Below are 12538 nucleotides of genomic sequence, written 5' to 3'. Positions count from 1 at the left end.
ACCCAGACTAAGTAAGTCCTGACCCCGGGGACAGAATAACCCCACAACGGGGCAGCCACCTCCCCTTCCCTGGTGGTGAACCCTCTCCCTCCCTGGAGCAAGGATGCCAACACACATGTACGTCTTGGCTCCCATGTACACATCTGTGTGGGCATGTTTCTGAGGCCACACGGCCTCCCAGCTGCTTGTCTGCTTCATGCTCTTCCTTTTGCAGACCAGCACCTCTGCTTCTGTGTCTGCTGCTCCGCAGCCCCCATCACGACCCTCCCCGGGAGGCAGCCTCAGCCCTCCACGTTGGCGTGACTTCCTGCCTTTCCTTAGTCACTGCCTCGGTTCCGAGTCCACGGTTCCAGAGTAAAGGATGTTGTTGGCCCACGTGGGCCAAGCCTCCACCCAAGGGTCCGAGACACCCACATCCTGCCCAGCAGAGTGGCCGACACTCCTCCAGAGGAGTGTCGCTGAGCAGGCACCCAAACATGGGGACTCCTGGGCATCACAGTCGGAGGGAGAAGGTCACCCGAGGCCAGGCTAAAGTGGGTCCTGAGACCATGGCTGCCAACCCAGACTGCTCGCAGCCATGGTGTGTGTTAGAAGTGCACACCTTCTCCGAGGGTGAGACTCTGCGTTTTTTCAGACCTTCCCGGGGAACTTTTAAGGTGTCCCAGCCAGTTTGAAACCTACCGTCCCAGGATAACGGTATAGCACTTAGATCTCCGCTGCTTTACTTGCTGTTCCAGAAGTACTGCCACATCCGGCTGGCAGGCTCCAAGGACCCCCGGGCCTATTTCAAGACCAAGACATGGTGGCTGGGCCTGTTCCTGATGCTGCTGGGCGAGCTGGGCGTGTTCGCCTCCTATGCCTTCGCCCCGCTCTCGCTGATCGTGCCCCTCGGCGCAGTCTCCGTGATAGGTGAGGTCCTGGTGCCCCCATTCCTCCCCTGGGACTTGCTGCCTGTGTGACCACAGTTTCCCCAACCAGGGTCGAAGACACTCATTAAACATACCGGCTTTTGCTTTGATGATAACAGCCAGCACTTACAAAGGGCTTCACACACTCCGGGCCCTGCTCTAAGCACTTGGCGGATGTTGACTCTCCTAATCCTCCCGGCAGTCTTTTGAGGGAAATACTATTATTGGCCCCATTTTATAGAAGAGGAAACTGAGGCACAGAATGGTGGAGTTGATGACCCCAAATCGCATAGCTGTTGAGGAGCAGGGCTGGGATGTGAACTGGGCTGTCAGGCTCCAGAATCTGTTTAAGATTCAGAAAGTTTGTCAGAATCGCTTTTTATTTCTACTACAGAAGGAAGCTAAACTTTAAATCATTCATTCTAATACCGTCAAGATCATCTAAGCCTTTACAGAATTCGGACATCTTACACCTCTAAGAAACTCAGCCTATTGTCTGATCTTTTATACGTCAACTGATACCACTTTAAAAACATCATTAACCTCCTCTGCCGCCTTCCTGTGACTTCTGCAATCACTGAGCCAGTGTCTCGGAACACTGGAACCAACTGAACGACAAAGGAGCTTTAAAATCCATGAGGTCACAAATAAAACAGAATTAGAAAATAATTCTTTCCTTCTTAAGTGAAAGATGTTCGTGGACTGCTGATCACTAGCTCACTGGACATAGGAGCAAGGGCAATGAACTTGCTTTGAAATGTTTCCTCCCATCTTGCTGGCAAGCGGTGCACTGCCTAGAAGCTCCTCCCTGCTCTTAAAGGAGAAGGTCATGTTTCGAATCTTACTCTGCCTGGAATTAAGAGGGCCTCTTCCACACCAGGGACGGCATACTCATGGCAACGGCATGCCCCTCCTGAGCCCAAGGCAGACATCAGTAATAATCAGCATTCCTTCCGAGCGAGCCTGGAGGGGCCCTCAAACTCCTTGGACCTTCAGGCAGTCACTGCCAGTCACCAGGGGCAGGCTTCCGCTGATCCTATGATGAGACCCTCTTTTTCCTCACCAGGGTTGGTAAACTGGCAGCCCACAAGATGAATGACGTCCTCGAACGTGTCCTTTCCCACACAGTAGTTTTTAAGAACGTAGTTTGAGTGCCTGTAGTTGAGGCAAGTCGTTGGCCACAGCCCCAACCATTCCCTGTTGTCTTAGGTCCAGCCCGCTTCCTGCAGCCGAGTTACTGCCCTGCCCCCGTGTGTATTTAGATTTGTCCTCTGTCCACTGCCGACCTTGCCAAAGGGCTCTCGGGACTTTCTTTACAATGAGGAATAAGTGGCTGGGTGACCAGACACATTAGATAATAGTCTTTGAATTGTAATAAAATTTAAACAATCGAATCCTTCAAAACAAGGGGTTGAACTATAATGATGGGCATTCTGGTGTCTGCCACTGGAAATTAAGAGGTTCTTAGAGCTTCTCGGGTTACCCAGTGAGAAACAGTATTAAAAGTAGGAATCACCACCATTTATTGGTCCTTATTATTCATCAGGCATTGTTCCAACTACTTTAATACTAATAATGGCCCAGTTACTGAGCATTTACTGTGTGATGAATGGTTTACATATATTAGCTCATTGATTTGCCCCTCTCTATCAGAGGAGTAGGTATTTTCAGTGGTGTGCTGATAAATCAACTCAGAGAAAGAGTGAGAGAAGAAGAGGAAGAGGTGGAGAGAGGAAGGGAGGGAAGGAAGGGTCAGGAAAGTGGGAAGGCGGAACAGGAAGACCTGATTTGTAGTGTTTCCGATTTATATGTTCTAAACACCCCTCACTGTGGCTGTTTTCAAGCCACCGATAATTTCCTGGGTATTTAACAATCCGCAGCTGATGCACCCGGATCCAGCACATTATTTCATAGACTTGGAACCCGAGACCCAGGTGAACTGACTTTCCCCGGGACGCAGGGCCAGAAGACGCAGAACTGAGATGGCAGGCCAGGTCTGTTCTCAGGGCAGGCCAGCCCCGTCTCGTAGGGCCGTCACAGGAAGTTTGAGAACATCTGCGAATGTGGAAGGTCCGGGGGAAACAAGATTCAGGGTCAAAATACCAGAGGCAGACGTTGCCGGATGAGGAGCAAGGGCCCTGGCGTCTGACAGTCCCGGGCTCCAGTCCAGCCTTCACCTGCCAGCTGCACGGTCTTTAGTGGGTCCTTCACCTCTCTTAGCCTCAGTGTCCCCATTTTTCAAATAAGAATAATAATAGCACCCAGATCAAAGGGGGAACATACCAGAAATAACTTTAGTAAATTGCCTGTTGCCCAGGAAGTACTTAACAAACACCCAGTGCTCCTGGCCTTGTAAGAAATCCTCCCTGTTGAGATGGAATAACGGGGAAATGGGAGGGGCCTGAGCTCTTGGGAGCCTGGGCGAAGGGGCTCCCTTTGACTGGTGGCAGCCTCAATTCTTTTCCCTGTGTTTTTTGTTTGTTTGTTTGTTGTTTTTTATAGCTAGCGCCATCATAGGAATCATATTCATCAAAGAAAAATGGAAACCTAAGGACTTTCTGAGTAAGTTCACCGATTTGGAGCCCCTGTTAATTTTGCGCTTGTGCTTTTTCTCATTATAAAACCAGCTCACCCCAAGTTCACTTCCGTTTCCCACTCCCCAGTGTGGTTCTCAATCCCACTCTCATCAGGAGAGCTGGGTTTTTTCATCACTGGCTCCCAAACCATTCCGTCAATATTTGTGGAGTACCTGCTTTGGTATTTTAGAAAGCCAAATACAAGGCACCCCCTTTCCCTAACTGCCTTCTAAAACAATGGGGACTAAATACGCAGTCACACGCAGGAGACCAGAAGTCAGGTTTCGTTACCAACGGAAGCCAAATTAGAGCATGCAGCCAGGTGACCTCTGCCCCCTGTGCCCCGGCTCCCAGCTAGACCTTGGGCCAATCTGCCAAGAAAGTATTTGGGTTTACAGAATGGAGCACTCAGCCCGAGTTACTTGGTCACCTAATCTGGGGCAGCGTGTGCTTCCGGGGCAACGCCGCTGACCTGTGGTAGTTGGTGCCTGCGCTGAGCCCCGAGACAGCCTCCCCTTCCCCGCAGGGCGCTACGTCTTGTCCTTCGTGGGCTGCGGTTTGGCTGTGGTGGGCACCTACCTGCTGGTGACATTCGCACCCAACAGTCACGAGAAGATGACCGGCGAGAACATCACCAGGCACCTTGTGAGCTGGCCTTTTCTCCTGTACATGGTAAGAGAGGCCTCTGGTCCTTCTGCCTGAGGTGTTGGGGGTGGGGGGGTCTGGTTCTATTAACAGAACCCGGAATCCCCAGCCACAGGGTCCACGTGAGCCGGGGTGGACTTCACAGCACTGAACACGACGCTTGTGCAGGGTGCACGGTTCACGGGAAACGCTTTTTCTCGCAGGTCCTGAGTAATGTCCACATTACTTCATTTCACTTCACTCTATTTTAATTTTATTTTATTGTTAGAGAGAGGGGAAAGGAAGGAGGGAGAGAGGGCGAGAAACAGCAACGTGAGAACATGAGAAAGAAATATCAGTGGGTTGCCTTTCGTTCATGCCCTGACCAGGAACTGAACCTGCAACCAGGAATAGAACTGGTGACCTCTGGCTTTGCGGGACAGCGCCCAGCCAGCTGAGCCACACTGGTCGGGGCCAGTGACAGCTTGATTTTTTAGAGGTATTTGTAGGCTGCACATGTAATGTAACTATGAAAGACTACAATGGGGAAAAATTCCATCAGTAGTTGTCTCTAAGAGATAGAATGATGACTGAGTTTATCATTTTGTCTTTATGTATCATCCAAAATTTCTACAGGGAGCATTTAAAACTTCTATGGTGAGAAGAAAAGTCAGCATTTTAAACAGTTACTAGGTGTTATTTATTTGTTCATTTTTGCCCAGCGTCACACGGCTGGGAGACACAGGGGAGACCCTGGAAGGGGGGTCTCCTACTACCCCGGCCCAGCTCCGTCCCGTCCGCTCCAGGCACATCCCATGTGGGGTCTGCAAGTGAACCAACCAAGGAAAACGTCTGAGGGGCAGGGGTGTCCAGCCCACAGCCCACAGGCCACCCCCGGCCCAGGGTGGCTGCGGGTGTGGCCCGACACAAAATCGTAAATTTACTTAAAACACGGTGAGATCATTTTGTGATGATGTGTCGCAAGGTATTTAATGTGCGGCCCAAGACAGCTCTGCCTCTTCCGGTGTGGCCCAGAGGCAACACAAGGGTGGACACCCCTGGACGGCGTTTGCTAAAGCTACTGGTACACGAGCGCCCCCGTTCCATGCCTGGCTCTGCACTCGGCACTTCCTCTGTGTCATCTCGGGGCCTCTGCACACCCCTGAAATGGAAGCGTTTTCTCTCTCTGTTTCCTGGATGGAACAACCGGAGCTCAGGCAGGTTAGCTTGCTTGTTCCGAGTCCCACGAGAGCAGTGCTGGACTCGAAGCTGGGCTGGCCTGGCCCCCCGTGACGCTGCCCTCCACCGGGGCCCGCTGAGGGAGGCGTTCACTGTGCCCCCTCTGACGTGAGCAGCCTGGGACTGCCCCGCAGGCCTCAGAACACCGCCTCTCCTCGGATCGCCCACGAGGCAGAAGAAAGATGTCCCTAGGCTGGCCCTGTGTCACCTCCCTACCGCCAGCCAGCCCCAGCATTTCCCTGGTGGTCACGGAGGCATGTCTGTGGGAAAGAGCCAGAGAGCTACCTCTTCACGGAAAGGTTTACCCTGAACACAGGCTCGAATCCATCATGTGCTGCGTGACCTTAGCCAAGTCACTTGACCGGAAGCCAAGCCGCTGGACCTGGGCTGGCTGCTGGGAGAGACACAAGGTGGCATGGAGGCCACCCAGCACCTGGCAGATGCTCAGTTGGTCTTTATTCCTTGTGACTGAGACAGTGCTGCCAGCTGGAGAGGTGTGGCCAATTCAAATTCAATAAATACTTCTGAGAGTCTTTTACGTGCCAGACACTGTGGACTTAAAAAAATAAATAAATGAGGCACACTCACAGAACTCATGGTCTATCGGGAGGCCCCAGCTCGGACGCCACCATCTCGAGAGACAACGCCAAGTACCAGTCCAGCTGGCATTTGGGCATCGTGAAGAACGGCGGAGAGACTGGGCCCCCTGGACGCGCGCACGCCGCTCGGGAATGCTGAATACCCCCATCTGCCTGCTGGGCTCTGCCGCAGCCATTAAAGATGATTATGACAACTTCATAAAACATGGAAGTTGTTTCTGGTAACTAAACGCAGCCCCATACAAAAACGTGCATAAACTACGACAATGAGTAGATAAAATATATATTCGCTGAGACAAAGCCAGGAAGAAACAGGAAAGTGAAAACAGCTGTGTGTTGTGGTCTCTCATTATGAGGAATTTTCTAAAATGTTCTTTTCAAAGTGCCATTAATGTCGCCGCATTGGTTTTTATAACAAATAATCTTTGGTAGGCGGTTGGGGTAAGCAAACAGAGCTAAACTACTGTTGGATATTTTTGCTTTAGTTTTGCTGGGCTGACTTTACTCCTTGGAAAGTACTGCCCAGGGTCTGAGCCCTTAAGGAGTAGAAAGGACACGTTGTTGATCCATAAGAAAGCGGGGAATTCTCACACTTTAGATTTGCTGTTGTTTAATAGTAAGTCTGTTGATTGAGAGCCTTGTAATTGCCAAGCGCGTGGCTATCTGTCCTCAGGCAGTGTAGCTTAGTGGTAAAGTACATGGGCCCTGGGGCTAGAGTGTCTGGGGTTCAAATCCTGGCTCTGCCATTTTTCTAGCTTGGGGGTGTAATAGTGCCTATTTCATAGAACTATTGTGCCGGCTCAGTTACTTGAGTATAGATAAAATGCTTAGAATAGTACCTGGCTTATTTATGTGTTCATTAAATGTAAGCTTTAACTGTGGCTCTGGTAGGTAAGAATTAGTATTCCTGTCTCACAGAGGAGGTAACTGGGTTCAGAGAAGCTCAGTGACTCGCCCAAGGTCACACAACTAGTTTAGAAGCAGATCCAAGTCCACTCCTGGACCTCCCCGACGCCAGTGCCCTCTTCCTCCCTCTCTGCAGAGCCACACACGTTGGGGGCTGGGTGAGGGGCAGGGGCATGGATACGTGCATACCTCACCGAAGGCTCACCTCGGTGAGCAGGTGTTCCCTGTTTGACCGACCCCCACAGACCCCAGTGGGGTTACCCACAGAGCAATAGAGTGGGAAGAGACCATCTCAGCCTGTGAACCTTGTCCATCCCAGGCAGGGTCGAGGTGAGGCCAGCCCCTCACCCTCGGAGCTCAACCGTGAAGCACACTCCTTTCCCGTGTTGTCCAGGGACTCGAGAGAGGCACGCAGTGTCCCCTCCTCTCCCACGGGATCCGTTCAGCAGTTTGGGAAGTGCTGGGTGTTTCAATGCCCTTGAGGGTCTGTGACTAGTGAAGTCAGCCGAGTAACCTCCAGCCCAGGCCGCCAGGGTCTCCCGGCCTTGCCCGCTGACATGCCCACCCCCTCTTGCTGCTTCCCGTAGCTCGTGGAGATCATTCTGTTCTGCTTGCTGCTGTACTTCTACAAGGAGAAGAATGCCAACAACATCATCGTGATTCTTCTCCTGGTGGCGTTACTCGGTAAGCGGGGCCGGGGGAATGAGTTGTGCCCTCACCACGGAGCACCAGAAGGTCCCCACTGGCTGGAGGCAGTTCCCGTCACTTCCGTCACATCACGGGCTGCGTCCAGCATTCTCATTTGGGAACTGAGTCTCCTGAGTGCCAGGAATGTGCTGGAAACTGGCGTCAGTGACGTACAGGACAGACAAACCCCAGGTGCCTCCGTTCTGGAGGCGGTGAATGGCAGTGAGCAAGGAGACAGATACCCAGTAACATACATTTGGCTGGTGACGGCGCAGTGAGGGAAAGGGCCGGGTAAGGGTGCAGAGGGTGAAGGGGCCGTTTAGGAGAAGCCACAGGTGGACCAGGTTTCAACAACCCAGTCCTTAAGCGTCCGTGGGAAACCAGTCAGAGCTCAGGAAGCAATTCTGGACTCAGAGGCAGGAATTGCTTTTGTTTTCTCTTTCTTTCCTTTTCTTTTAGAGAGATGGTGCCATGGGGGGAATGGTTCCTAAATCAGCTTGGGGCAAGGCTCTAACCCCCCACAGTGTTTGATTAGTAAATGCAGCTTTGACAAATGCCTGCTCTTCCTGGGGAAGGGGTGGGCGGAACCCCGCCGCTGTCTCCCCATTCTCTCCTTGTCTAAGCCACACCGCCCTCTAACAGTGGGCCTAGGGGAACACGCAGGCGCGGGGGGACAGGGGAATTCAAGGAGATGAGCACAAATGCCCGACACGTGTTGTTTCTCCTCTGTCCTTCCCATGGCGAAGCCCCCACTCCAGCGACACGCCATCAGCCAGACAGAGAGGTGTCACCCCAAGACAGGGTGCATTGTTTTTATTTTTCTTCAAACGGCTTTATTTTTTAAAAATAAGATTTTATGTATTTATTTTTAGAGGGGAAGGGAAGAAGAAAGAGAGGGAGAGAAACTTCAATGTGTGCTTGCTTGCACTCCCCCTACTGGGGATCTGGCCCGTAACCCAGGATGTGTCCTGACTGGGAATCGAACCAGTGACTGTTGATTCACAAGCTGTACTCAATCTAGTGAGCCACACTGGCCAGGGCTAACAACAGCTTTATTGAGACATAATTCACATACCATAAAGTTCACCTGTTCAAAGTACACAATTCAGTGGATTGTGGTGTATTCACAGAGTTATGCAACTGTCATAGTTCAAGTTCAGAACATTTTTGTCACCCAGAAAGGAACCCTATGCCCACGAGCAGTCGCCCCCCGCGTCCCCCTCCTCCCAGCCCCTGGCAGCCACTGATCTGCCCTCTGTCTCTATAGACTTGCCCTTCTGGGCGCATCACGTAAGCAGAATCATACATCACGTGGCTTTTCGTGACTGGCTTCTTTCACTGAGCAAAGTGTTTTAGGGGGTTCGTCCGTGTTGTAATGTGTCAGCAGTCCGTCCCTTGGTGATGTTTTAAAACTGGATTAGAAGGTCACGGCCCCAGAACATGTTCTCCCACTGAATAGCAAGCCCAGAAGGTTCCGAGGCACGTCGGCCGCTGTCTGTCCCCTTCTCACTCACAAGGGCGGCCTGATGAAGCTGCTTATCCCACCTGGCTGCTGCCATTTGCAAACCGGCCTCGGAGCCGGAGCCGAGGGGGCGTGGAAGCCGCTGTGTGTGCTGGGCTGTTGGCCGGAGAAGGCAAACCGGGCAGAAGCTGAGAAAAACGGGAAGCAGAGCATTTCGGCCAGAATGAGGGGCTCCCTTCGCACCTCCGTTGGGGGTGGCTTCTCTGAGCCCTTGCTTCAGCAGGGGGATCTGACAGGTTAGAGTCAGGAGTCATTTCTGTGCCCGTGGTCTTCCTGGTGCAGTGAGGAAGACCATCCGCCAGGCGTGTGAGAAGACCACATTAGAAGTTATTTTCATCTCCACCTTTTAAGTGGTGTTTCCTGCACATGTCCCGTCATGGACACACACATAAGCACAGTGTTGCATGACTGTAATTTTAGAATACATAAACACGTGTGTATTGGAAAAGCATGTGCCCATCCATTAGGAGTAGGGTTGTAAAACATGTGGGACCTCTGTCCGAAGAAGTGATTTTTAAAAATACAACTGAGATTGTTTTTTAAAGAGCGCTTCACACATGCCGTGTTATTCCCCTGGTTGCCATGAGGACGATACTCAGGAAGTTTGTCCGTTCACAGATTGCGTGGCTCCCACTGGGTCCCGGGCACCTACATGAGTCGTGGGGATGAAACGAACCCACGCCAGGGTTTGGAGACCTGAACTTCTTGCTTTTTCTCGGTAGAGTTTAGAAGCGACATTTGGAGATACCTGGCGGGGCTCTGCCTCCCTTGCTTCTTCAGTGTAGTGGCACGAACGGTGGCAAGTCCAAGAGAGGCGGACAAAGAGCGTCTTCTCGCCACGCGAGTCACCGCGTTGGCTGTGCAGGGTTCCCTCTGTTCTCTTCACCAAGGCCTTTGGGGCGATAAACTGACTGTCAGGGCCTGCCTCCCTCTGTTCCCTGGGTCCCCACATGCTTGTTTGCCTTCTTTGCAGGCTCGATGACGGTGGTGACGGTGAAGGCAGTGGCCGGGATGCTCGTCTTGTCCATCCAGGGGAACCTGCAGCTCGACTACCCCATCTTCTACGTGATGCTCGTGTGCATGGTGGCGACTGCTGTCTATCAGGCCACGTGAGTCGCGAGTTCTTTCCTGCTGGGCCTCGGCACGCAGGCCTGGTTCCTCCGTTGTCTGGACCCCATTTCCTCGTGGTTGAAGCTGCGGGGAAGGCAGAACATTCAGACGCAGCCTGCCGCCCTGCCGCTGGGGTCTGGCGCCCACCGCAGAGAGTGCGGCGCTGCTAATTTGCTGAGCTGTCACGTGGAGGAGGTCTGTTGCTTGAAAGACGCAGCCTGGAGTGGGTGTGCTTGACCCTGTGCCTCAGAACGTGCGAGGTGGTCAGAGGCAGCCTCGCCCCCCACCTGCTCCTGGCAGGCACACGTTCCCGGTGCTGGAGGCACCGGTTGTCGGGGAGGTGAAAAACACAAGGTCATCAGTTCTTGTCCTCAAGATCATCCATTTCAAGCGGATGTCCCCCAAATCATCCCAAGTGGAAGAGCGAGGGGGGATCACTTCTCTCTGAGCACAAGAGTTAAGTCAGAAGCAGCCGTACTGAGGGGGCCTTGTTCACATTTGAGACTCTGTGACCAGCAGTGGGCCTGGAAGGGAATGTGACACCCTGTGTGGGGACAGGAGGGTGGACTGTGAGGCTGATTCGCCTGGGCAGGCCCAGGCTCGCTGTCTACCAGCCTGGCCTCGAGGGATCGTAGGAGTGACTGATGCCCGGCGTGGGCCAGCCTCGCTCTCACTGATTCCACGTGAACTTGAATTCATTGCATCCCCACAGCACCCCATTCATGTGCATGACACAGCCCTCATTCTGCACATGAGGGACGGACTACACAGCACAGTGAGGTTCGAGGGCCAGGAAGTGGTGGAGCCGAGATTTGACATCCTGCTCCCAGCCCACAGCCCTTACCCCTCTGTTCTACCACCTTCCCCTGCTTCTCTGAGACGCAGTCTTTGTCTGCAAACGCGAATAACTGCCCCTGCCTGAGGGAACCATGTAAAGCGTGGTAGACAGCAGCTTCTTTTAGGACTTGTTACTCTGTCGATTATGGCTGTTCCCAGTCCTACGGCATCAATTCTGGGCATCACCACTGAGCCCCTGCCAGACGGAGACCCTGTTTCCAGCACCTCAGGGGTCACTAGGACAGATCAGATGCCCTGCCCACCTCCTGTGAGCTTCTCAGTCACCTACTCAGTGCACATTCACTGAGGGCCTACTGTGTGCCAGGCCTGTGCCGGGCCTTCCACACACTCAGACTGTTCTCGAGGCTCTCACAGCCCCGCTGGGGGCAGCCGGGCAACATGATTACAGCCGAGTGGGAAGTAAGTTACGGTGTAAGCAACTGCAGTAACTAAAGTACTACACAGAGAAAGGACAAGATATATTCTGAAACCATGGCAGTGCTTACCCCAGAGGGAGAGATTAGGAATAACTCCAACTTTCCCTCTTTTTCCTATATACAGGAAAGTAGGTTCCCTATATACAAAAGTAGGTTTACAGTTGTGAATACGCGAAATGGTTTGTTCTTGTGTTATTATCATCATGACCTGAATGTCTTTTCCCACACAAACGACTATAAACCTACTTTTGCCTATCCCTGTATGTTATAGATATCATGGTATTTTTGAATGAAGAAGGAAATTTGACTTAAAACATTGTTAACAAGACAGAATATTATAAGTGAAATTAGAGTTTCTCAGAGTGTTTCAGCCACCTGCAATGGCTCTTTTTAGTGGAGGGGACCCCGGGGACACAATGGTGAGGGAAAGGACATTTCCAGTTACGAGAACCATGTGGTCAAAGGTGTGAGACGAGGCACAGCCCACTTGGTGAATGGGGGTGGGCCTCAGCTTATGAACCTGGGGAAGAACGGGAGCAAAGCATGGACCTCAGACCTGGGGATGCACGAGGGTGGCATCTTTGTGAACCCAAGGAAAGTTCTGTCGTGGGTCATCTCCATATTTCAAACCAGGGCTGCTGTCCGCAGCTCCCACCTTGGCCTTTCCAACATCCCCGCAACCCGCTGACCAAAGCGCTTTTGCATTGCAGGTTTTTAAGTCAAGCCTCGCAGATGTACGACTCGTCTTTGATTGCCAGTGTTGGCTACATTCTGTCCACCACTGTCGCCATCACCGCAGGTAAGGGTGGCCGATTGCTATGTTTCTGTCTTCTCCCTGAGCGGCAGGGGTGGTGCCCCCGTGTCGGGGGAGGCGGCTCTGCCTTGGACCATGCTCCGACTCATTCTGCCCCTGGAGAAAGTACAGGGTTTAGAGCCAGAGGGACCTGGGTCGGCATCCCAGCACAGAGACAGCGCTGTGTGGCTCTGGGAAAATCACTTCACCTCTCTGTGCCTGAGTTCTACTTTCATAACCTGGAAGTAATAACACTTACCTCCTAAGATTGAAATATGTACAAACCGCATGTGCCCGATG

At 52.4% G+C, this 12538-nt stretch overlaps 1 protein-coding gene across 1 annotated transcript in view; it reads left to right on the top strand.

Moving 5' to 3' along the window:
* NIPAL3 (NIPA like domain containing 3) overlaps nt 1-12538 on the top strand; it is a 43641-nt gene that overhangs the window by 20811 nt on the left and 10292 nt on the right. Inside the window, exons 6-11 of the mRNA XM_053660464.1 lie at nt 738-909; nt 3411-3470; nt 4011-4156; nt 7440-7536; nt 10035-10170; nt 12156-12244. Of these exons, the coding sequence (XP_053516439.1) occupies nt 738-909; nt 3411-3470; nt 4011-4156; nt 7440-7536; nt 10035-10170; nt 12156-12244 (700 nt within the window). The remainder of the gene's footprint in view (nt 1-737; nt 910-3410; nt 3471-4010; nt 4157-7439; nt 7537-10034; nt 10171-12155; nt 12245-12538) is intronic.

The sequence above is a fragment of the Artibeus jamaicensis genome, unplaced genomic scaffold, assembly GCF_021234435.1.
Source record: "Artibeus jamaicensis isolate MK-2021 breed Jamaican fruit bat unplaced genomic scaffold, CSHL_Jam_final scaffold_847, whole genome shotgun sequence".
In the NCBI taxonomy this organism is placed as follows: domain Eukaryota; kingdom Metazoa; phylum Chordata; class Mammalia; order Chiroptera; family Phyllostomidae; genus Artibeus; species Artibeus jamaicensis.
This window is presented reverse-complemented; position numbering and strand designations above follow the sequence as displayed.